We start from the raw sequence: 26,615 nt of genomic DNA on the forward strand, positions 1-26,615 counted from the left end.
AGTATGGAGGTTTCTCAGAAAATTAAAAATGGAACTGTCATATGACTCAGCAATTCCACTTCTGGGTATTTATTAGGAGAAAAAACACAAATTGAAAAGATGTGTGCACCCCCATGTTCATTGCTGCATTATGTACCATAGCCAAGATATTGAAACAACCTAACTGTCCATCAATGGATGAATGGATAAAGAAGATGTGGGGTGTGTGTGTGTGTGTGTGTGTGTGTGTAATGGAATATTACTCAGCCCCCCCCCAAAAAATAAAATCTTTCCATTTGTAACAACAGGGATGTACCTTGAGGGCATTATGTTAAGTGAAATAAGTCAGACAGAGGAAGACAAATACCATATGATCTCACTTATATGTAGAATCAAAAGAAAAACAAAACAAAACAAAAAAACAATTTCATGGATACAGGGAACAGATTGGTGGTTGCCCAATGCAGGGTTTAGAAGATGAATGAAAAGGGAGTCAAAAAGTACAAACTTCTAATTATAAAATACATAAGTCATGGGAATTTAATGTACAGCATGGTGACCATAGTTAATACTATTGTAGTACATACTTGAAAGTTGCTAAGAAAGTACATCCTAAAAGTTCTCATCACAAGAAAAAAGTTCTAGCTATGTATGGCAATGGATGTTAACTAGACTTACTGTGGTGGTCATTTCACAGTATATAGAAATATTGACTCATTATGTTTTATACCTGAAACTATTGTATATTAATTGTAGCTCAATAAAAAAATTAAAAACTTTTATGCATCAAAGGACACTATCAATATCTGATGAGAGGTTAATATCCAAAATATGTCAAGAACTTACATAACACCAAAAAAATAAGTAATACAATTAAAAGATGGGCAGAGGACCTGAAAGATATTTTTCCAAAGAAGACACACAGATGGCCAATAGATACATGAAAAGATGCTTAACATTTCTAATCATCAGGGAAGAATAAATCAAAACCATAGTATGATATCACCTTGCACGTTTCAGAATAGCTAGAATCAAAAAGACAAAAAGTAGCAAGTGTTGACAAGGATATGGAAAAAAAGGATATGCACTGTTGTGGGAATGTAAATTGGTGCAGCCACTGTGGAAAACAGTATGGAGGTTCCTCAAAAAATTAAAAATAGAAATTCCGTATGATCTAGTAATTCCACTACTGGGGATTTACCCAAATAAAACAAAAACACTAATTCGAAAGATATATGCACCCATTTTTTATTGCAGCATTATTTACAACAACCAAGATATGGAAACAACCTCAGTGTCCATCGATAGGTGAATGGATAAAGAAGATGTGGTATACGTATATACAATAGACTCTTACTTAGCCATAAAATATGACAAAATCTTGCCATTTGTGCCAACATGGATGGACCTCTAGAGGATATAATGCTAAGTGAAAAAATCAATCAGAGAAAGACAAATATTGTATGATTTCACTTATGTGTGGAATCTGAAAAACAAACAAAAACTAGAAATAGACCTATAAATACAGAGAACAAAGTGATGGCTGCCAGAAGGGAGGGAGTGGAAGGATAGGCAAATGGATAAAGAGGAACAGGAGGCACAGGCTTCCAGTTACAGAATAAATAAGTCACTGGGATAAGAGGTACAGCATAGTAGGGGTGCCTGGATGGCCCAGTTAGTTAAGTGTCTGACTCTTGGTTTTGTCTCAGGTGGTGATCTCAGGGAGATTGAACCCTGTGTCAAGCTCCATGCTCAGTGCAGAGTCTACTTGAGATTCTCCCTTCCTCCCTCTGCCCATCCCATGCTTTGTCTCTCTCTCTCTTTCTCAGATAAATAAATAAATCCTTAAGGAAAAAAAAGGTACAGCATAGGGAATATAGTCAATGATACTGTAATAGCATTGTATGGTGACAGATGGTAGCTACACTTGTGGTGAGCACAGCATAATGTATGGATTTGTTGAATCACTCCTGAAACTAATTTAACATTGTGGGTCAACTGCATGTAACTGTATGTCAATGAAAAAAAGTAAAAAAGAAGTATACTATCAGAAAAGTAAAAAAAAAAAAAAAAAAAACCTATAGAATGAGAGAAAATATTGCAAATTACACTTGAGAAGGGTATAGTACCTAGAATATATAAAGAACTTTCAAATTCCACAACCAAGACAAACAACCAAATTAAAAATGGGCAAAGGACTTGAATAGATATATCTCCAAAGACATACAAATGGGCAGCAAACATTTGAAAAGATAGATGCTCAACATGATTAGTCATTAGGGAAATGCAAACCAAATGGGAATAAATATAACACAGAAAATAACAAGTTTTAGTGTCTATGTGGAAAAATTGGAACTGTGGTACTTTGCTGGTAGAAATGTAAAATGGTTGCAGATGCTGTGGAAGAGACTCTGGCATTTCCTCAAAAAGTTTAACACAAAATACCATATGCTCTAGCAATTATACTCTGAGGTATATACTCCAAAGAATTGAAAACTGATAATCAAAAAAAACAAAAGGAAAAGTTGTACATAAATGTTCATAGCAGCAGTGTTTGTATTAGCCCAAGGTGGAAACAACCCGATGTCCATCACCTAATTAATGACTAAATAAAATGTGATATATCTATACCATTGAAAGAAATTTAAAAAAATGAAGTACTGTTATATGTCACAACACAAATCAACTTTGAGGCATTATGCTAAATAAAGAAGCCAAACACAAAAGATCACATCCTGTATGATTTCATTTATATGAAATATCCAGGATAGATAAATCCATAAAACAGAACAGATTAGTGATTGCTAGGGGCCAGGGGATGTATAATGTAGTGTTTTATTTATAGTCCCTTTATCATATAACTTTATTTTATTCTGCTGTCTTGACTCAGTTTCGGGGTCCTGGCTAGAGATCTGCTGAAATAAATAATTGCTTAAAGGACTCAAGGCCTCTAGTCAGTGTGCTTGAGCCCTACTGCATAACTTGCAAATTGCAAATACTTGCAAATCAAGCTCCAAGGCTCTATGTTGCCTCCAAATTCTGCAAGCAGCCCAGCCTCATAACGCCACAGAGCCAGAAGAGTATTATGCACATCAATTGGAGTGAGTATCAATGGGGGAAGTATATACCAGTGCCACACGGACCCAACTCAAGAGCTTGCCTTGGAGATGAATTTGTCTCATATGATGTAACCTGGTTCCCAACATGGAGACCATCACCCCAGCAATGCCTACAGGTTACCTCTTCTAAAGGTGCTGAAAAATTGGACATAGGATACTTGATATTAGGAATTCTGTTATGTTTCCTGACCTCTTGTTTGCTTAGCTCATCATTCTGGTGAGCTCCTAGCTCTCTACTAAAATGTATACCCCTACATTCCTATGCCTAAAGGATAATCTTGTAGAGGTTACTACTACCTGTGCTATTCGAAAAATTAATGAACATTATTGCTTCTTTCAGGAAGCAATTGCTTTATTTCAGTCCACCAGTTGACCCACTGGGGAGGGGACTGTTCACTCCCTACTGCCTTCTACTCCCCTCCCTCTGACTTTCCAGCAGGACATCAGACTACAACTCTCTCTTCTTCATAGGTTGACAGAGAAGGGAGAAATGGAGAGGGAAGGGAGAATGTTTATGATATTTGATAATTAATAAAAACAATAAAAATGGAATATTTTGGACCCTTTCATTAAGGTAATAACGGTTATTCCTGAGAGGATTATAATTGATTTCATTTACTTTCTCATCTGTGTTTTCTGATTTTTCTACCATTAAGTATTATTTCAACAATAAAAACAATAAAAAGTAGCAATTCTTTTGTAGGTTAAAAAATAATTATTTTGCTCATGTCACCTGTAATATTGAACTTTTCTTCAATAACTTTTATACATCGCTAGTATTAATGCTAGTATTAATGCTTCTCAGACTAGTGGAAACCTAAAACTTTACTGTGTTAAACAGATTAATATGGGAAGAAAAATCGATGTAAAGAACTTTTTCTTTAGATCAAAACTACTTTAAATTTAAGTCCTTTCTCTGATTTTTCTCTTACCTGATTCTTTTAATTACCCCTTAAGTGCATTAACAAAAGTGTATTAACAAAAGTATTTTTCATTTCTAGGTAATGGAGTTATACAAACAAATTCATGAAGAACTTGAAGAAGCTATAGAAGATGTTGAAAATGCCAAATTGAATGCTAAACAAATTAGACAAGACATGGAGCAAGACATTCATAGTGATGAAACAAGCATAGAAGCCTACAAGTAAGAATTTTTCACTAATGCTGATTATAGCATTTAGAACAAAAATATTAATTAAAATATAACTTATATTCCTGTATAAAGAATTCAGATAACGAGAAAGGAAAGAATCTAGATCACACATATTTATCTTATCACCAACTTTATATATAAATTAAGATATGTCTTTTACATATGTAATATACATATGTATAGATTCTTAAAGTACTATTTTTCTGTCATCTTATTTTATTTATAGGTTTTTAAAAATTTTAATTCCAGTGTTGTCAACATACAGTGTTGTATTATTTTCAGGTGTACAGTATAGTGATTTAACAATTCTGTACATAGTGCTCATCATGATAAATGTACTCTTTAATCCCCATCCCCTATTTCACCCATCCCCTCTCCCATATTCCCTCTGGTAACCATTAGTTTGTTCTCTGTAGTTAAGAGTCTATTTCTTGATTTTTCTCTCTCTTTTTTTCCCCTTTGCTCACTTGTTTTATTTCTTAAATTCCACATATTAGTGAAATCATATGTTATTTGTCTTTCTCTGACTGACTGACTTTGCTTAGCATGATACTCTCTAGCTCCAGCCATGTTGTAGCAAATGGCAAGATTTCATTCCCTTTTATGGCTGAATAATATTTCATTGTATATATACACCACATCTTCTTCATCCATTGATATATCAGTGGACAGTTGGGCTGCTTCCATAATTTGGCTATTGTGAATAATGTTGCAATAAACATAGGGGCGCATGTATCCCTTTGAATTAGTGTTTTTGTATTTTGGAGGTAAATAACCCAGTAGTACAGATACTGGATCATAGGATAGTTCTATTTTTAACTTTTTGAGGAATCTCCGTACTATTTTCCACAGTGGCTCCACCAGTTTGCTTTCCCACCAACAGTGCATGAAGGTTCCTTTTTCTCCATATCCTTGCCAACACCTGTTTCTTGTGTTTTTTTTTTTTTTAGCCATTCTGACAGGTGCGAGGTGATATCTCATTGTAGTTTTGATTTTAATTTCCTTGATGATGAGGGATGTTGAGCATATTTTCATGTGTCTGTTGGCCATCTGTATGTCTTCTTTGGAGAAATGTCTGTTTTTCATGTCTTCTGCCCATTTTTTAATTGGATTATTTGTTTTTTGGGTGTTGAGTTCTGTCAGTTCTTCATGTATTTTTCATATTAACCCTTTATCAGATATGTCATTTGCAAACATCTTCTCCCATCAATAGGTTGCCTTTTAGTTTTTTTGGTTGTTTCCTTCACTGTGCAGAAGCTTTTCCTTTTGATGTCATCCCAGTAGTTTGTTTTTATTTCCCTTACCTCAGGAGACCTATCTAGACAAATGTTGCTATGGCCGGTGTCAGAGAAATTACTGCCTGGGATCTCTTCTAGGACTTCTATGGTTTCAGGTCTTACATTTAGGTCTTAATCCATTTTGAATTTATTATTGTGTATGGTGTAAGAAAGTGGTCTGGCTTCATTCTTTTGCATGTAGCTGTTCAGTTTTCCTACCACCATTGTTGAAGAGACTTTTTTTCCCATTGTATATTCATTCCTCCTTTGTCAAAGAATAATTGACCATATAATTGCAGGTTTATTTCTGGGTTTTCTACTTTGTTCCATTGATTTATGTGTCTGTTTTTGTGCCAGTACTATACTGTTTTGATTGCTACAGCTTTGTAGTATAGCTTGAAGTCCAGAATTGTGATGTCTCCAGTTTTGCTTTTCCCTTTCAAGATTGCTTTAGGGGCGCCTGGGTGGCTCAGTTGGTTAAGCGACTGCCTTCGGCTCAGGTCATGGTCCTGGAGTCCCGGGATCGAGTCCCGGGATCGAGTCCCGCATCGGGCTCCCTGCTCGGCAGGGAGTCTGCTTCTCCCTCTGACCCTCCTCCCTCTCATGCTCTCTGTATCTCATTCTCTCTGTCTCAAATAAATAAATAAAATCTTTAAAAAAAAAAAAAAGATTGCTTTAGCTTTTTGGATTCTTTTGTTGTTCCCTACAAATTTTAGAATTGCTTGTTCTAGTTCTGTGAAAAATGCTGTTGGTATTTTGATAGGGATTGCATTTAATGTGTAGATTGCTTTGGGTAGTATAGACTTTTTAACAATATTTGATTTTCCAATCCATGAGCATGGAATGTCTGTCCATTTCTTTGTGTCATCTTCACTTTCTTTCATCAGTGTCTTATAGTTTTCAGAGTACAGATCTTTCACTTCTACGGTTAAGTTTATTCTTAATTATCTTATTATTTTTGGTGCAGTTATAGATGGGATCATTTTCTTAATTTCTCCTTTCTCTGCTTCATTATTAGTGTATAGAAATGTATGTTAACTAACTAGAGTTTAAATAAAAACTTGAAACAAGAAAAAAAAAGAAATGCAACGGATTTCTGTACATTGATTTTTGTATACTGTGACTTTACTGAATTCATTTATCAGAACTAGTAGTTTTTTTATGAAGTCTTCATGGTTTTCTATATATTGTAGCATGTTATCTGCAAATAGTGAAAGTTTTACTTCTTCCTTAAAAATTTGGATGCCTTTTATTTCTTTTTGTTGTCTGATTGCTATGGCTTGGACTTCCAGTACTGTGTTGAATGAAAGTGATGAGAGTGGACATCCTCGTCTTGTTCCTGACCATATGTGAAAAGCTCTCAGTTTTTCCCAAATGAATATGATGTTTGCTGTGGGTTTTTCATATATGGCCTTTATTATGTTAGGGTATGTTCCCTCTAAACCTACTTTGTTGAGGGTTTTTATAATGTATGATGTTGTACTTTGTCAAATGCTTTTTCTGCTTCTATTGAAATGGTTTTATCCTTTCTCTTATTGATGTGATGTATCATGTTGATTAATTTTTTAATATTGGACCACCCTTGTATCCTGAGAATAAATCCCACTCGATTGTGGTAAATGGCTTTTTTTACTGTATTGTTGGATTTGGTTTGCTAGTATTTAATTGAGAACTTTTGCATCTATGTTTATCAGCAATATTGGCCTGTAATTCTGTTTGGGGGTTTTTTTTGGGGGGGGGTGGGTTTGACTGATTTTTATGGATACACTTTTTTGGATACACTTTTTTTTTTTTTTTTTTGGTGCCTTTATTTGGTATTGGTATTATGGTAATGCTGGCCTCATAGAATGAATTTTGAAGTTTATCTTCCTCTTCTATTATTTTGCAATAGTTTTAGAAGAAATGTTTGGTAGAATACACCTCTGAAGCTGTCTGGTCCTGGACTTTTGTTTGTTGGGAGTTTTTGTTTACTGATCCAATTTCCTTGCTGGTAATCAGTCTGTTCAAATTTTTTATTTCTTCCTGATTCAGTTATGGTAGATTATATGTTTCTAGGAATTTATCCATTTCTTCTAGGTTGTCCAATTTTTGGCATACAATTTTTCATAATATTTTCATTTAATTGTATTTCTGTGGTGTTGGTTGTTACTTCACCTCTTTAATTTGTGATTTTGTTTGAGTCCTCCTCTCTTTTTTCTGTCTTTTTTTTTTTTTTTTTCATGAGTCTGCCGGTAGGTTTATAAATTTTGTTGATCTTTTCAAAAACCAGTTTCTGGTTTCATTGGTCTGTTCCACTGTTTTATTAGTTTTTCTGTCATTTATTTCTGCTTTAGTCTTTCTTCTTTCCTTCCTTCTCTTGGTTTTAAGTTTTGTTTGTTATTCTTTTTCTAGCTCCTTTAGGTGTAAGGTTAGGTTTGATTCTTTTTTTTCTTGCCTCTTGACATAGGCCTCTATTGTTTATAAACATCCCTCTTCAAACCATCTTTGCTGCATCCCAAATATTTGGATCCTTTTGTTTTTATTTTTATTTGTTTGCAGATAATTATTTATTTCTTTTTGGATTTCTTGTTTGATCCATTCATTGTTTAGTAGCATATTATTTAACCTCCATGTATTTGAGGTCTTTCCAGATTTTTTCTTGTGGTTGATTTCTAGTTTCATAGCATTGTGATCAGAAAAGATGTATAGCATCACTTAAATGTTTTTTAATTTGTTGAGACTTGTTTTATAGCCTAATATGTGATCTCTTTTGGAAAATATTTGTGTGCACTTGACTTGAAAAGAATGTGTATTTTGCTGTTTTAGGATGGAATGTTAAGTCCATCTAATCCAGTATGTCATTCAAAGCCACTGTTTCCTTGTTGATTTTCTGTTTGGGTGATCTGTCCGCTGACGTAAGTGGAGTATTAAAGTCCCCTACTATTATTGTATTACTATCAATTAATTCCTTTAAGTTTTTTATTAACTGCTTTATGTATTTGGGTTGAGTACATAAATATTTACAGTTGTTATATCTTCTTGGATTGTCCCCTTTATTATTACATAGTGCCCTTCTTTGTCTCTTATTACAGTCTTTGCTTGAAAGTCTATTTTCTCTGTTACAAGTATTGCTACCCCAGCTTTCTTTTGACATCCATTTGCATGATAAATGTTTCTTCATCCCCTCACTTTTAATCTGCGTGTGTCTTTAGCTCCAAAATGAGTCTCTTATAGACAGCATATAGATGGCTCTTTATTTTTTTATCTTCTCTGTCACCATGTCTTTTTTTTTTTTTTTTTTTGGAGTGTTTAGTCCATTTGTATTCAAAGTAATTATTGATAGATATGTATATGTTGCCATTTTGTTACTTGTTTTGTGGTTGTTTTTGTGGTTTTTCCCTGATCCTTTCTTCTCTTGCTCTCTTTCACAGGTTTTACTGGTCTTTGATTTTTGGGTACCATTAGGTTTTTATATAACATCTTCCCATATACATATAGCAGTGTATATTAAGTTGAGGATTGCTTAAGTGGAACCCTTTCTTTACTCCTCTCTCCCCAAGTTTTAGGTATATGGTGTCATATTTTATGTCTTTTTATTTTGTAAATCCGTTGACTGATTTTTATAGATACACTTATTTTTACTGCTTTTGTGTTTTCTATTTCATACTTTCACTTATGGTCTTTCCTTTCCACTCAGAGAGTCCTCCTTAATATTTCTTGTAGGGCTAGTTGATTGGTCATGACTCCTTTAGTTTTCGTTGGTCTGAGAAGCTCTTTGTATCTCCTATTATTCTGAATTATAGCCTTTCTGGATAGAGTATTCTTGGCTGCAGATTTTTCCCTCTCACCACTTTGAATATATCATTTTACTCCTTCTGGCCTGCAAAGTTTGTTGAAACATTTGCTGATAGCCTTATAGGATTTCCCTTGTATGTAACTGTATTCTTTTTTCTTGCTGCTTTTAAAATTCTTTATCACTACTTTTTGCCTTTTTAATTACTATGTGTCTTGGTCTGAACCTCTCTGGGTTGATTTTGTTTGGGATCTCTGTGCCTTCTGGATATGGATATCTGTTTCCTTCCACAGAGTAGGGAAGTCTTCAGCTATTCTTTCTTCAAATAAATTTTCTGCCCCCTTTTCTCTCTCTTCTTCTTCTGGAATCTCTATAATGCAAATGTTAGTACATTTGATGGAGTCACTGAGTTCCCTAAGTCTATTCTTAATTTGTATAATTCTTTTTGCTCTCACTTGCTCAGCTTGATTGTTTTCCTCTACTCTGTCTTCCAGGTCATTAATTTGTTCCTCTGATTCCTCTGCCTACTATTTATTCTGTTAAGTGTATTTTTAATTTCAATTATTATATTCTTCATCTCTGATTGGTTCTTTTTTATCTCTTTGTTAAGGGCCTCACTGATGTTCTCCACTCTTTTCTCAAGTCCAGTGGGTATCTTTATAATCATTACCTTAACTTCTCTGCTAGCCATATTACTTATATGGTTTCACTTAGGTGTCTTGCTGTGGTTTTGTCCTGTTCTTTCATTTCGGACATATTCCTCTGTCTCCTTGTTTTGTCTAACTCTCCACGTCTGTTTCTGTATTAGGAAAGTAAGCTATGTCTCCTGCTCTTGAAGGTAATGGCCTTATGAGGACAAGGTCCTGCAGTGCTCTTCAGGGCAGTGTTCCCCAGGACCTGGCACTTCAGGAGTGTCTCTTATGTGTGTTGCCTATTCCCTGCTATTGTGTTCTGGCCTCTCTTTCCTTCGGTCCAGTCAGTTGCAGAAGCTCTCTTTGCTTGTTGTGGGCAGTATTTGGTCCCAGCTAGATGGTGCGCATTTTAACAAGGTGCATGCTGGTCTGCTTGCAAAATGAGACCTGCCAACCCTGCTGCTAGATCTAGGCCCCGCAAAATGCATGGGTAGGTGACGTGGTTTTGGCAGAGTTTGCACTAGTATACTGGGGGTGGGGTCCCACAGTGCAGGGACATGGCAAGCATGACTAGAAAGGACAGATCCACTGTAGTTAGAGGGGTTAGGGCTTGGTATAGGTAAGTTAGGTAGAGAGCATTGTTACTGTGCTGATTCCTGTAGGTGGCCATGTGTTTATACTGGGGGGCAGGGGAGGGAAATGACGCCTGCCAGCTCTTTTGTTTCTAGAGAGGTTTCTCTGTTATTCCTGCTTCTGTGATACATGCTGTGAGATAAGTAAATAACCCTCCTCCTGTATGCCCCAGACATTTTTCAAACTGCTGCTTCCATGCTGTATCCTTGGTGGCTGTTTATCCTGCTGTCTTTTTAAGGGCAGGGAGTCAGCTTCGTGTTGCCCTCCAGCCTCTCACATAGCAGAGCCTGATGAGTTTTAAAATTCCAGGCTTAGGGGCGCCTGGGTGATTCAGTTGGTTAAGCGTCTGCCTTTGGCTCAGATCATGATCCTGGAGTCCCGGGATAGAGCCCCACATCAGACTCCTTGCTCAGCTCCCTCTGCCCTTCACCCTGCTCGTGCTCTCTCACCCTGCCTGTGCTCTCTGGTTCTCGCTCTTGCTCTCTCAAATAAATAAATAAAATCTTTAAAAAAAATTTTTAACAATAAAATAAAATAAAATTCCAGACTAAATCCCATTGGTTTTAAGAACTCACAAGATTCAGCCCCTGTTGGTTTCAAAGCCAAAGTTATGGGGATTCATCTTCCCCTTGCGGGCTCCCCAGTGTGATAGTCTGTTTCTTGCTCTTTTCCATGCAACTGGCTCCCTCCCTACCTCGGATGGCCATGGTCTGTTTGGCTCCAAATCCCTGTCTCGGCCCTTCCTACCTTCCTGGATGTGGCTTTTTCTCTACCTTTAGTTGTGGGGTTGGTTCTGCCAGTCTTCAAGTCATTTTTTGGGTTATTTACACTATTGTGAGTGTGATCTAGTTGTATCCATGGGAGGAAGCAAGCTTAGCATCCTCCTACCTTGCCATCTTCCCAGCCTCTCTGTGTCATTTTAGTTCTTCATACATATTGTCAGATTGCCTACAGATGTGTGTAACAAGTATATATCACTGCTATCTATGTATGTGCAAAAGAGACTATTTAAAAAAAAAACTCCAGCATGGGATATTATTAAAAACAAATTATGTAGCCATGTATTAATTATAAATAGCATCCAAGTATTTCAACTTGCATTTGTTTGATTTCTAATAAAATGGAGTATTTTAAAATATATAGAGACTTTATTTTTCATTTTAATAATTGGAGTGTTTTTTATTACGTTTCTGATGTATTTGTGTTTTATGATATTCTTCTAATTCCTCTTGTTCACTGTAAATTCTTTACGATCTAGTGTATCATAATAAAGTTTTTATTTGTTCAAATTGATTAATAATTTAGATAGAAAAAATCATATTGTGGAGCTGGAATGAAGTAAATATAAACAAAATGACGAACACAAAATTTATACATAATTCTGTGATCTAGATAATATCCATTATGTTTGTATTTCCTCACATACAATGCATATTTTAAATATCATCTATTATTTAATAAATCAATCACTTTTGTAGCTCACCTGATTTGTTATATGTCATTAAGTTACATGTATTTTCTAATTTTCATTTTGATGTCTTCTTTGATCCATGGGTTATTAGAAAATACATTTAAAAAAAATTTTCATGATGGATTTCTAATTTTATTTTATTTTTTTTTAAAGATTTTATTTATTTATTTATTTGAGACAGAGAGAATGAGATACAGAGAGCATGAGAGGGAGGAGGGTCAGAGGGAGAAGCAGACTCCCTGCCGAGCAGGGAGCCCGATGCGGGACTCGATCCAGGGACTCCAGGATCATGACCTGAGCCGAAGGCAGTCGCTTAACCAACTGAGCCACCCAGGCGCCCTGGATTTCTAATTTTATAGTTGTCTTTTTATTACTACTTTCTAGCTGAATTTGTGTTTTGGTCAGGGAACATATAGTTTCAACCCACTGAAAATTCCTGAGTCTTCATTTTGGCTCAGTGACTTGGGTTGTTTTTTATTTTTTTATTTTTTTGGTAAATATTCTTTATGTACTACTTTATTTATTGAATGTACTGTTGATTACTGTTTCATTAGGTCAAGTTTACAAATCATAAAGGTTAATCTTTGTATATCCTTACTATTTCAAGTGTGGTCTGTGGACCATAAGCTTTACCTGGGTGCTTCTTCAAAATGCAGAATCTCAGGCACGATTCAGACCTATTGAATGAGAATCTGCATTTTTAAAAGATCCAAGGTGATGCTTGAGAAACCCTGTTCCTTATCATTACTGATTTTTAATACTTTTTCTATTATTGAGAAAAGTGTGGTAAAATCACCTACTATAATTGATATGTCTCTCTACACCTTTTTATTTTTTTTAATGCCATTGGTTTTTGCTTTATATTTTGAAGGTCTCTCAGGTTCTTACAAGTTTAAAGTTGTTATATCTTTCTGGGAGAGGATTAACCTTATTCATCATTGTGAATTGATTCTTGGAATATTTTTTTCCTTAAACTCAATTAACATAGTAATATAGCTTCATTAGCTTTGTTTTTTGATGTTTATCTGGGAGATATTTTCAGTTTTGAAATTTCAATATTTTTGAGCCCTTTATACACATCTCTTGTAAACATTATGTAGACAGATTTTTTTTTAAAGATTTTATTTATTTATTTGACAGAGAGAGCGAGCAGAGGAACACAAGCGGGGGGTGGGAGAGGGAGAAGCAGGCTTCCCGCAGAGCAGGGAGCCTCATGTGGGGCTCTATCCCAGGACCCTGGGATCATGACGTGAGCTGAAGGCAGATTAACTACTGAGCCACCCAGGTGCCCCAAGATAGATTTTTTTTTAATCAGTTGAAAACATTTTTAAAGGTAGACCATTAAATGTATTCACAAATCACTAATACATTTGGATTTAAACCACCATGTATTTGCCCCCATATGTTTTATTTTCTTATTCTTTTTTTGCCTTCTTTCACATTAGTTTTCTTTTTCCTTTTCTAGTGGTGGTTATAATTTTATTCTTATTCTTTTTGTAGGAAATCCTATTAACTACCACATGCAAATTTAGATGATCAGACTCCAAAGACACTGTTAACATGGTAGACAAGACAAGAACTCATGAAAATTTTTTACTGTAGTTATCACATTGCCACTGAATTAAATATTTATTGTTGTTATGGACTATTTCATTTTTATAACCCATGAGAATATTGTTGTTAATTGTTTTATTTATTTATTTATTTTTAAAGATTTTATTTATTTGAGAGAGACGGAGAGTACGAGCCAGGCAGGGAGGAGCAGAGGGAGAGGGAGAAGCAGACTCCCCACTGAGCAGGGAGCACAACGGGGGCTTGATCCCAGGGGCCCTGGGATCATGACCTGAGCTGAAGGCAGAAGCTTAACCAACTGAACCACCCAGGCATCCCCTGAAGGATATTTTCTATTTTCATAGATATCTTGATTTTTAATTGACCTTTAATATGTTAAATATTTCATTCTATAATCTAATTTTCATTTTTTGCTGTTAAGAAATATATTGGCCTTTTGACTGATTGCTATGCAACTATTCTATACTTTGCTTTTAAGATCATCTCTTGATTTTGAAAGTCTGTTTATTTTATTAAGATACTTTGGGTGTGAATCAATTTTTATTTATTCTGTTGGGATTTGTTAGTCTTTTAGTATTATTGAATCTATGCATTATAATTATCATTATCCCTGGGCATTTTCAGTCATAATCTTTTCAAACAATGCCTTGGTCCCATTTTTTATTTATTCCAGGACTCAAACACGTATCAGCTTTTCTTATTGTATCTTCCATGCCTCTTGATCATTTTCTCATATTTTCTACATTTTCAAACCTTCTGAAGACTTTCTTCTGGCATATTATCCGTATAGTTCTATTGTATTCTGGGTCTACTTTGAAAGCCATAGGTATTACCTCACAAACCTCCAACTATGAAAACTGTAAATTACCAAAGAGCTCTCTGGTTGGTTAGCAGTTTCTGACATGACTTTCAGTGATATCTGCCTTTTGATATCAAAAGCCAGATATCACTCTCCTAAAATCACCTCCCCTTGCATGTGGGCTAGATCCAGAGAGTTCCTTCTAATAAATAAAGTAAAAGTGATGAAATATCATCTTTATGATTAGGTTGTAAGAACTGTGACTTGTCTTGCTAGCACTTTCTTGTTCTATTGCTTATTTGCTCTGATGAATTTTGGTGCAATGTTTTGAGATGCTCTATAGAGAAGCCCACATGGCAAGGATACAATGTAGGCCAACAACCCTTGAAAATCAACCTGCTAACAACCAGGAGTGTGATAACAAGGAGTGTTTTACCTATTTTGGCCTGCTTGATCTATCATTTTCTGACAGAAATATTTTAAAATCTTATGCTAGTCAATTTATTTTTATAATGCGGTCAGCGTTTTCTTTATGTATTTCTAGGCTATATTAAGTGCATATGATTTTATAGCTTTTGTATCCTCATAGTGGATTTTCATATATGTATATGTGTATATATATACATGCATTTTTTTTAAGATTTTTATTTATTATTGAGAAAGAGAGTGAGAGAGAGAACACACGAGAGAGCACAGAGGGAGAGCGAGCACAGAGGCAGAGGGAGAAGCCAACTCACTGCTGAGCAGAGAGCCCGATGTGGGGCTCGATCCCAGCACCCTGAGAACATGACCTGAGCCAAAGGCAAATGCTTAACCAACTGAGCCTCCCAGGCGCCCCATACATGCATTATTTAATCCCTTTAATATTTCATCTTTTAAAGTATATTTTTGCTTGATCTTGATATTCTAAAAGATTCATCCTGATTAGAATTTCACTGGCAGATCTCATTTTATTTATTTAGTTAAAAGTGTTTCTGTTTGGTTTTATTTTAGATTGATTCCTCCAGGTCACATATAACTGATTTCTGTGCTTCTATGTAAATCTGATCATTATCTTCTTAATTGTTTGTTTATTTTTGTGGGGTTTGGCTAGCTTTCTGCTGATGTAGGAAAATCTTAGCTGAGACAACTGGGGAGATTTGGCGATACCCTATTTCTCCATTAGTTAGCAATGTTTGCATGGTAATAGGAGAGGAGTAGAGCAAGCAAGCACAATCACACATGAACTGCTGCCATCCCATTTGCTAGAATCCAAATGACAATGGCAAATCAAATGGCTAAGCTCAAAGTTAGAGGTGGAGAACCCCACAAAGTTACATGGCAAAGGAAGTGGATATAGGACTGGGTGAGGAATTGAAACCATAATATTCTCAATTTTCCACACTCTTTTTCTTGCTTTGTATATCTTGAAGCTATCAGTTATGCTTCTATTTCTATTTTAATCATTTATCTGTCTCCATATATATACATTTGTACATATATCAGCATTTCATTCTTCTATCTGGCATGAGACAGATTTTAGCTTATTTAATTACAAATACAACATTTTCCATTTTGTAACATTTTCTAAAACTTTTCCTTCTCAATTTTGAGTATAGAAATTAGCTAGTGGTTTTTATAACTAATATTAAACGTGAAGGTACATTTGTATTAATTCCTGCACTTACCATTTTTTATTACGTCATATAAATCCTTCTTGGATGATTTTCTTCTCATCTAAGTATGTTTTCCAAAAGTTCTACTGTAAGCATTAGAGGAGTCATAAATGATTTATTAAATAAAATTTTAGAGATATGTTTATTGTTCTTCACTATTTTTTAATTTGTTGGGAATTAATACACATACAAGAACTTGATTATGTATGCTATCAAGTGTATACACTGATGATTTTTGAAATATGTATACACCCATGATTAAGGTATAGAAGCTTTTCAGCATACTAGAAGTTTCTCTTCTTCTTTCCCAGTCCATAGCACTGCCCCCTTCCATCCCAAAGAGGTCATCTTCATTCTGACTTCTATCACCAGACTTAGTTTTGCCTGTTCTTGAAATCCATATGAATGGAAGCATACATACAGCATACGCTCTTTAGCATCTTGATTGCTCTACATTGTAACTCTTAACAGATAGAATGATTCTTCCCATTTTATTCTTCTAAGTTTATTCTGATTTAGCAGATATGAGAATGATAAAATCTAAACTATCAGTGTCTGGGGTCACAAGTAGCAAACTTTTACCCTGAAAAATACTTAAAGGGCTGATGAATTGGTGGCATCAACTTTAAAGGAAATGGGGATAAGGAGACAACTAAAATAATATTTAGTTCCTGAATTCGATGACACTGGGCAGTTGTCCACTCTTACTCAGAGTCTATAATTCATTATCTGGACTCGGGGAAATAGATACCATTGAGAAAAGAAAAATTAATTTCAAAAGAAAGAAATATAACCAAACATATATCTTGAATGCTGAGGTTCCCCACCTATCATTATCTACTTGGCTTCTAGAATTCTGATAGGGAGACCTACATTCTCCAGACGTGGAAGGGTAAAGAAGAATCTTTTTTGCTTATTTGTTTATTGTTTTAACTTTCATTTCCATAGTGAGGTTATAACTTTCAGTTTTATTTTGACTCTACTCCTAAAAATCAGGGTTAGTGCATGAGAATCTGGGCTACTTCCAGGTGGAGTTATCTGTATTTCTTGCTGATATTTTATGGAAATGATAATTTTGTCATTTTCTCACCATCCTTTTTACCTATATTAAACTCTAACACCAGTGCCTAAAGGGACTTTGTATATTTGGAATGTGTTTTCTACCTACCAGAGAAGATACAGGATTATGTGATCACAGTTTAGCTCTGGCTTTCTTTGTGGAAGATCACATAGGAACAAAATATTCCTTGGCAATTTATTTTTTAGTAAACCTGTTGTTTTTCTAAGCTGCAGTTTCCTCCATTTTACCTCTAGACCAGGAAAGACAAAACAGTAAACTAGGGCTTTAAAAATGTGTGGTCTCCACTTCTATATCCTCTCTTCTTTTTGTCTTGCCTTTCCATCCCTGTACTGCCCACCCTCTTTATCAAAGGTGCTTAGCTCTATCACCTGAAAGCAAATCAAAAGGTGATTTATTTTAAATAATTTAGAAATCACTTTTCTCTCACTTTTTTCCATTGGAAGCATAAATGCACCTGGTGAATTTTTTCTCACCATTTAGTTCTTGATCCTAAATGGTACTTTTAAGAAGTTGCTTTGGCAGGGCGCCTGGGTGGCTCAGTTGTTAAGTGTCTGCCTTCGGCTCAGGTCATGATCCCGGGGTCCTGGGATCGAGCCCTGCATTGGGCTCTCTGCTCAGCGGGAAGCCTGCTTCTCCCTCTCCACTCCCCCTGCTTGTGTTCCTTCTCTTGCTGTGTCTCTCTGTCAAATAAATAAAATCTTTAAAAAAAAAAAAAAAAAGTTGCTTTGGAAAGGGGGAAGTTTTAGGAATAGGTAAATTCCATTGATTTACATTGTTAAGTCAGAAACTAATTTACATATAATTTTAAACATGATTTGCCTTTCATTGTGGATAAAACCAACTGTGTTTTTCCTCTTAGGAGAGAGAGAGAGAACCTTGACAATCTATATAGTCACTACTCTATAGCAATAGAAAATGTTAATGTTAGTATTGAGGAGAATGAAGAAGCAGTGAGTGAAGCATTGAAGGAAACAAAGACATCAACAGAGGAATTATCTGCTTTATCAAAAACGGTGGGTTTTCTGATTTAAAAATTTAAAAAAATACTGATTTTATTTTTAAGCCATAGCTGTTAAAACTTACTGTCAGTAATGAAATAGCAGTTAGCCCATTTTCTGTCTATATTGGTTTTCTCTTACTACATAACAAATTACCAGAATTTTAGCAGCTTGAAACAACATCCATTTATTATCTCAAGGTTTCTCTGGGTCATGTCTTAGCTGGTTCCTGTGCTCTGGGTCTTCTAAGACTGAAATCAAGCTATCAGCAGCCCTACATTTCTTTCTGGGGACTCTAGGATTGATCTGCTGTCAGGCTCATTTCAGTTTTGGCAGGACTCAGTTTCTGTGCTTTTAGAACTGAAGTCATTGTTTCCCTGGTGGCTCTCTCAGCCTGGGATCATTCTCAGCTTTCAGAGGCTGCTTGCATCCCAGTCTGGTGGTACCCTTCATATTTAAATCCGGAATGGGGGGTTTGAGTCCTCTCTGGCATAGTATCACTCTGACCGTCCCTTATGATTCATCTTTCCTGCCACATCTCATTCACTATAGTAAAAGAAGTAATGGTAAAAGGAATTGATAAAATGGTAAAAAGAGGGCACCTGGGTGGCTCAGTCGGTTAAGCGTCTGCCTTCGGCTCAGGTCATGATCCCGGGGTCCTGGGATCGAGCCCACATCGGGCTCCCTGCTTTGTGGGGAGCCTGCTTCTCCCTCTCCTCCCCACTTGTGCTCTCTATCTCATTGTCTCTGTCTCTCTCAAATAAATAAAATCTAAAAAAAAAAAAAAAAGGTAAAAAGAAATAATACTATAGTACAAAGCAATAATATACACATTCTGTACCATTTGGCATTCCTAGTTAGAATTAAAACTACATGTTTTTTTATTGCCACTTTCTATTATAATATTTCTATTATAATATTATAGTATATTTCTATCTATATACTCTTTATGTCTCATCAAATTTTTAAAATTAATCCATAATTAAGAGTGAGACTGTGTTTTAATGGCTTTTTAGAGGTCATTTGTATTTCCTTTTTTTTGGTGAAAAAGCTGCTCATGATTTTTCCCCATCTATTGAGTGATTGTATTTTGACTTATTTGTAAGAATTTGTTGTATATTATTGATACTAAATATTTTAAAGTTACATATGTTAAAAATATTTTTATCCAATCTTCTTTCATTTCTTTATGGTAACTTCTGATGAAGAGAAATTTCAGTTTTAGTGTAGTAAAAGTTACGAATATTTTTCATTTGACCTTTGTGCTTTTCTGAATTTAAGAATTATTTTTTCTACCTTGAAGTCAAAAAATATTCTCTGGTATTTTATTCTAAATGTTTTGAAATTTGACTTTTCATATTTACATGATGCTTCTAGATGAAATTATGTTTAAAATATCAAAACTGATATTTTTTCCTTTTATTGATAAGTTTGGAAGTAAGAAACTATCTAGAATTTTAGGAATGTATATTTCACTTGCCACATGTGAAGCATAATCAATATGAGATTCATATATGCGTATGGTGTGAAGTTGAGGTTCCAATTACATTTTCTTTCTTAAATAGAAAACAAATTGTTGCAATATAACTTATTGTATTTATGTGTTAATATTCAGTGCCATCTCTATCACATGTGAGGCTTCCATATTTGGGTGGATCTTTTCCATTCTTTTTTTGATTTGTTTGGTTTACCTAACCATCTTTACCTCAGTACTTCATGTCTACATTACTAAGCTTCTATAGTGAGTTTTGATTATCTATTATGGTGAATCCCTCAGTCTTACATTTCTTTATGAGTTTTAGGCTGTTCTTGACCTTTGTCCTTCCATACAAATTTCAGTGTTATCTTATTCCTTTCCTTCAGAAGTTTTATTGGAATTAGGATTGGAATCATATTCATTTATAGATTGATGGAAAAATGAAATCTTTATGATGGGGATACTTAAACATAAACATGATCTATCTGTCCATTTATTTGGGTGGTTTTTCTAAATTGAACCTCAACCAGTTTCCTTGGAACTTTGTAGAAGGCAAACTCTCTGGAAAATCAACCTGAGATTAGTCTTAGACAAATTAACCCTTATATCTCCACTGAATTTTAAAGTTATTTTTTAAAATAAGCTTTTAATGTAATTCTGATTTATTTGTAAATGTAGTTTATATGGTAGGTATTATTTAAAATCTGTGAAGGTTTAATTTTTGTCTTACTACTTGGGTAATTTGCATAAATATTTTATTTAGGAAAAATCTTTTCTCTGGTAGGGGGATGCAATCTTAAATAGGTTCATTTTGTAAACTGTGCTAATTCTGTTATTTAAATCTTTTATATTTCTGATTTATTTTCTGACTGATATATAAATTACTGAGAACTGTATTAAAATATTTCAATGTGATAGTGGATTTCTTTCTTATTTTTTCCATTTTTCTGTTATTTTCTGCTTTATATAATTTGTAGCCATGTTTTAGATGAAACTAAGTTTAGAATCTTTAGAATTAAGTTTTTGCTTATGATATATTTTATTTTTAAGTGATAACTTATTAGAAGTTTTGGAATGCATATTTATGATTATGAAGCATAATCAACATCTTTAACTTGAACAGTTTGAGGAGCTTATGATTTTTTTCTTGATATGTGGTTTATTTTCCATCATGTTATACCTATTTTATTTAATAATCCCTGTATTAAGATAATTTTTTATTAGTTTACACAATAAATGTTGGATTATATTTTTTCCCAGTGTAACATTTTGCACACAACTCTTTTTGTTTATCAGACATTCCTAAGCATTATTTTTTCTTGTTACTAAAATGTGTCTTTTATAAGCTTTATTAGTGAGTTAGATTTGGTATTTTCAAAATTTTCTTTCCCTGAAAATGTCTTTATTTTGTTCTCTTTCATGCAGTGTAGGAAATATGCCCCTGACTTAATATGGGCATGACTTACACTGCTGCATAGGCAACGTAAAAGAATCCAGAAATAGGCAAGGCTTAAAACACTATAAACAAAAACACAGTGGGCCAAAGTGCCAGAGGGGATAACATAGGAACAATGAAGTGGAAGAAACTGATCTTAAATAGATAGCAATATAAGTATCTCTTCAATTTGCCCTTCTTTCTTTCTCCAGCTTCTCTGTAGCTACCCTTTTCCCTCTAACTCTGTTCTCTAGCTACCTGGAAAAACTGCAAGAGGCCAGAATGTACCAAGTGCTTTCTTTATTCTATTTTTTCATAAATACATTCCGCTCTGATTATAAAGTCAGTATTCATCCTCCCAGTCCTACGATGGTCTGGCTGAATCTTCTCATTTTATTTATTTATTTATTATTTTTTTAAGAGAGAGAGAGCATGCGTGCACATGTAAGCAGTGAGGGGAGGGGCAGAGGGAGAGGGAGAAAGAGAATCTTAAGCAGCCTCCACACCTTTCTGGAGCCCAGTTCCGGGGGGCGGGGGGTGAGGGGGTGGTGGGGGGGTGTAGTTCAGTCTCAGGACCTTGAGATCATGACCTGAGCCAAAATCAAGAGTCAGATGCTTAACCAACTGAGCCACCCAGGCACCCTATGAATCCTTCATTTTAAACTTCAACTTGGAAGAGGTAAAATCAGATATACTTTTATCTCTAAATAGTCTCTTCACTTTCTTCTGTCTGCTTTGGCCACTAATTGCACTCTATGTTTAGCTCCATACAAGTACTTACAACACTACTGAAGTCATGATTACCTGTCTTCTACTTTTTAGACTATAAGGTTTTTAAGGATAGAAGATGCATTGTGATTTTTGTTTCCTCTGTGTAACACCACAGTGTCTGTCCTATATTAGGTACTCAATGATATGCCATATTAGGCACTCAAGAAAAGGCATTTCAGGCTTTTTGAATGAGTGAGTTAACCAGTGAATAAATGAAAGAAAAGAAGGAAGGGGAGAGAAAGGAAAGGAAGTGAAGGGAAGGGGAGGGAGGACGGGAGGGAGGAAGGAAAGAAGGAAGGGAAGATAGGAGGAAGGAAGAAGGAAAGGAAAGAAAGAAGGAGGAATAAATGGAGAAAAAGAAATGTATCACCTTGTGAGCTTGGAAAGAATTTTGTGGTATGTGGAGTGTATAGTGCATACATTCACATAATCCGTGAAGATTTAAAATGGTGCATGTACTTTCTTATGTATAATTTCTTTCCAGGGACTACTATAAGCATCAGGAAAATACAGCACAACCAATAAAAATTTTTAAAATATTATATAGTGTTGTCAAATAATTATGTTCTCAATTTCCTAATCATGCTGAAATTTGTCATCTTAAAGAATATCATTGTTGGGTGCCTGGGTGGCTCAGTTGGTTAAGCGACTGCCTTCGGCTCAGGTCATGATCCTGGAGTCCCTGGATCGAGTCCCGCATCGGGCTCCCTGCTCGGCAGGGAGCCTGCTTCTGCCTCTGACACTCCCCCCTCTCATGTGCTCTCTCTCTCTCATTCTCTCTGTCTCAAATAAATAAATAAATAAATCATAAAAAAAAAAAAAAGAATATCATTGTTAACAAAATATCTTCAGAAATGGTAAATTCATTCACTAAGCCTACAATCAGTTTTTTATTTCTTTGATCATCTGTAAAATAGCAAGTATGGCCCTTCCTAACAAGATGTTATTTTTGGTGAGATATTATGAACATATTTTATAAGGTTAGTAATATTTTTCAATTATAGAAATCATTTGGGGTCTATCATACTTCCTGGGGAAGATCAGAACATGATGAAGTTTAGATATATTAATTTTTTTCTACATTTTGCTCATTATAAAAACCTTTTAACTAGGTTTTCAAAGAGCGCATGTTAAGCACTCAATTAAAAGCAATGATGTGCATCACTTCCATGCATTATTTTTTGGTATGCAGTTGAAACTTCTAGCTCAAGAGAAAAGTAAAAGATTTGTGCTGCCTAATTGCACATACAACCTAACTGATTTTTTAAAATTTCCAGGCATATCATGCTTCCAATTTAGTCTTTACTTCATTAACATACACTTTTTTCTAATTTGTGTTGGAATTGTATCTATGAAAACACATTTTTCCTTCTCCTTTCTACGCCAGAAAACATCTTGAAATTGGTTAAGTACTTTAAAAATATTGTCAAAATCAAATTCTTTTTAAATGTTAAAGTACAGATTTCCTATAAATTTTCTCATGTTTTCTTTGAAGTCTACTACTACCATAGTTCAGAATTTTTTTAGAACATAATTTCATCATCTGTAACTCTTAGTTTCTTGTGATATTAAAAAAACAGCCATCTATATTTCATTTTATCCAGTCATTTCATTAGATAATAAAAAATGGCTTTTAAAGATTTAGAAATCCTTTGTGATTTTCATATTTGACTAAGCAGTAGCAGGTACACAAAACTTTTTTTAAAAAATCAGATTGCAGATAAAGGTTGTAAATAAGTGAATTGCTTTTGTATATATACTTATGTTTTCATTTTTGGATATTGATTTTGTTAGTAGAAATATATTATTTATTACTACCTTATTGGTCTATGTACTATAGAGTATAAATCCTGATACCACAAAACATCTAGCAAATTCTGCTTTTTGATTCATATTTTACCTTAAAATCTTATGAATTAAGCAATTTATTTCTTAAAAAAAAGGTAAGCCAATAATTATTACTAATCATGTGCATAATTATTACTACCACAAAATAAGAAACTAGTCTAAAGAGCCAGGATAAATTCTTCATGGACACAAAGCTGTTAAGTGGTAGAGCCAAACTGCAATGCAATTTTTTGATATTCCTTCATTATAAAATATTCAATAAAAGGAGCACCTGGGTGGCTCAGTCGTTAAAGAGTCTGCCTTCGACTCAGGTCAGCCCCGCATCAGGCTCCCTCTCAGCAGGAATCTGCTTCTCCCTCTCTCACTCCCCCTGCTTGTGTTCCCTCTCTCGCTGTGTCTCTCTCTGTCAAATAAATAAATAAAATCTTAAGAAAATAAAAATAAATAAAAATAAAATATTCAGTAAAATAATATGGATAAAATGTGATAATATATATAAAAGTACATATTGCTAATTTTTTCATCATGAGATTTCAATCAGTGTGGAATATTTCTAAAATATTTTAAAAATCTATGAAATTGACTTTATTTCATTTCTTATTTTAAAGAAGCCTTTAATGTTATCTAAGTGTTGATTTCAAATATATGCTCATTATCATGTTAAAGATTTAAAAAATATACTCAGGTTATAAGAACTGTTTACCAGGAATAGATGTTGCTTTGTGAGCATCTGTGAAGATTCTAAAGAGTTTCTTGTTTGACCTATTGAAGTGATGTATTATATTAATATTAAATCTTTTTAAAATTCTTGAGATGACTCTGCTTGGTTATGGTTTATTGTTCCTTTAATTTACTGCTGAGTTTGATTTGCAAGTATTTTATTTAAGATTTTGCATCCATATTCATAAGTTAGTCTGTATTCCAGTGTTCTTAATTTGTGCTATATTTGATAGATTTTCTTATCAGGATTATACTAGCTTTAAAAAATGAATTGTGAAGCTTTTCTTCCTTTCTTATTACCTAAGGAATTAATATGGATTTAAATAACTTTTTCTTGAAAGTTAGATAAAACCCTTAGTGAAAATATAACTCTCGTGCTTTTATATTTTTTAATTGTTTGCATTATTATTTTATTTGTCATGGACAGTTGTTTTATTTCATCACATGATTGGTCTTACCAGGTTATATAGGTTTCTTCTTAAGGTTAATTTACAATTTTTAATGGCCCTAGAAATAATCCAAGTGGATTAAGATTTTGAAATTATTATGATATGATATAGAATGCTCTCTTATACTTTTATCCCTTACTTCTAATTAATTGTATATGTATTTTTCACTTTTTAAATTAGATTTTCAAGTTTTTATAAGTGGAATAAAAAATAAGAGGTGCCCTTAGATTTCATAACTCTATAATTTCCAACTTCTAAAATATTAATATTTGCTTTTATAGTTAGGATTTATTTTCTTCTTATTCCTTTAGGCTTATTCTATTCCTTTTTACCTTTCACTTCTCTGTTTCGAATGCTTAATGTTTTTGTTGTTTTTAAATCTTTCTCTAAGAGCTACAGTAGCATTTCTCTTGTTACACTTTGAAGCAAAAGTTCTTGAAAGGATTTTCTGCATTCACTCAGATTTCTCTCCTGCATTTCCACTTCAAATAATTTCCAGTGAGTTTTCGCTACCACACTACATTGAAATTACTAATAAGGGATCCTATTTTCTTTCTTAAAACTCTCAGAAAATTTGGTAGGATTCATTACACAAACTATTAGCTAACATTTCTTTAAGGCACTTTTTGAATAGCACAAATATTTAATGTTCATACCTCAGAGTTTAGAATATACTCATGTGAGTAGAAGAAAATATTGATCTATGACTTCACTATCCGGATGTGGTCACTGCTAATATTTGTTTTGCATAAACAGGCTTTGTGCTATATTTAAAAACTATATTATCATATGCATACAATAATTGATGACATGTTTCTCCTTATATAAAAATTTACTCAAAATTATATTTTACAATGTAATTTTTTTTTAAAGATTTTATTTATTTATTTGAGAGAGAGAGAATGACAGCACGAGAGGGAAGAGGGCAGAGGGGGAAGCAGACCCCCCGCTGAGCAGGGAGCCCGATGTGGGACTCGATCCCGGCACTCCAGGATCATGACCTGAGCCGAAGGCAGTCGTTTAACCAACTGAGCCACCCAGGCGCCCTACAATGTAATTTTAATAATTGAGAGTTTCTTAGAACTTTATTATCGAACGTTTAGGATGTTTTCAGTTTTTAAGTATTATAATCAAAGCTATGGTATTTCTAAAACTTAAACATTAACATTGGTGCAAGAAAATTACCAGGATGGGGGCGTCTGGGTGGCTCAGTCATTAAGGGTCTGCCTTCGGCTCAGGTCATAATCCCAGGGTCCTGGGATCAAGCCCCGCATCGGGCTCCCTGCCCCACGGGAAGCCTGCTTCTCCCTCTCCCACTCCCCCTGCTTGTGTTCCCTCTCTCGCTGTCTCTCTCTGTCAAATAAATAAATCTTTAAAAAAAAAAAAAAAAAAGATTGTTCTGCAAACAACTAGAGGAAGTGAAATTGTTAAAATTCCCTCTAAGCATTACAGATACTATACTTTCTCCTGGGTTGATAGAGGTGAGAAGAGGGAGGGTTCCTTCAATGCTGCTGTCTATATAGTGGGCAAACTTTAAATAAATCCTTACATGAAACATCTAGTCTTCTAGATGTTTAAAGGTGCACATATGTTAAAGGTAGAGAATTAAAGTAACACCCTTTAAGTATTCTGTTAATTCATAAGAGTGGTTGTATTTCGGGAATGGAATTGTTAAACTTGATGTCTTGGAGAGTATGACTGTTCACGGGTTGTGGGGTGGGCAGGGAAGGGAGTGAGGAGAGAAGCATTCTGTGCCCATGAGTCTTTAGCCAAG

The 26,615-nt window shown here is 34.5% G+C and overlaps 1 protein-coding gene across 1 annotated transcript in view; it reads left to right on the plus strand.

Annotated features, from left to right (window-relative positions):
• CCDC178 (coiled-coil domain containing 178) overlaps positions 1–26,615 on the plus strand; it is a 375,512-nt gene that overhangs the window by 45,056 nt on the left and 303,841 nt on the right. The window contains exons 8-9 of the mRNA XM_034996280.1: positions 4,100–4,242; positions 18,003–18,156. Coding sequence (XP_034852171.1) covers positions 4,100–4,242; positions 18,003–18,156 — 297 coding nt within the window. The remainder of the gene's footprint in view (positions 1–4,099; positions 4,243–18,002; positions 18,157–26,615) is intronic.

This window comes from Mirounga leonina, unplaced genomic scaffold, assembly GCF_011800145.1.
Source record: "Mirounga leonina isolate KUSES-001 unplaced genomic scaffold, KU_Mleo_1.0 Mir_93, whole genome shotgun sequence".
Classification (NCBI taxonomy): Eukaryota; Metazoa; Chordata; class Mammalia; order Carnivora; family Phocidae; genus Mirounga; species Mirounga leonina.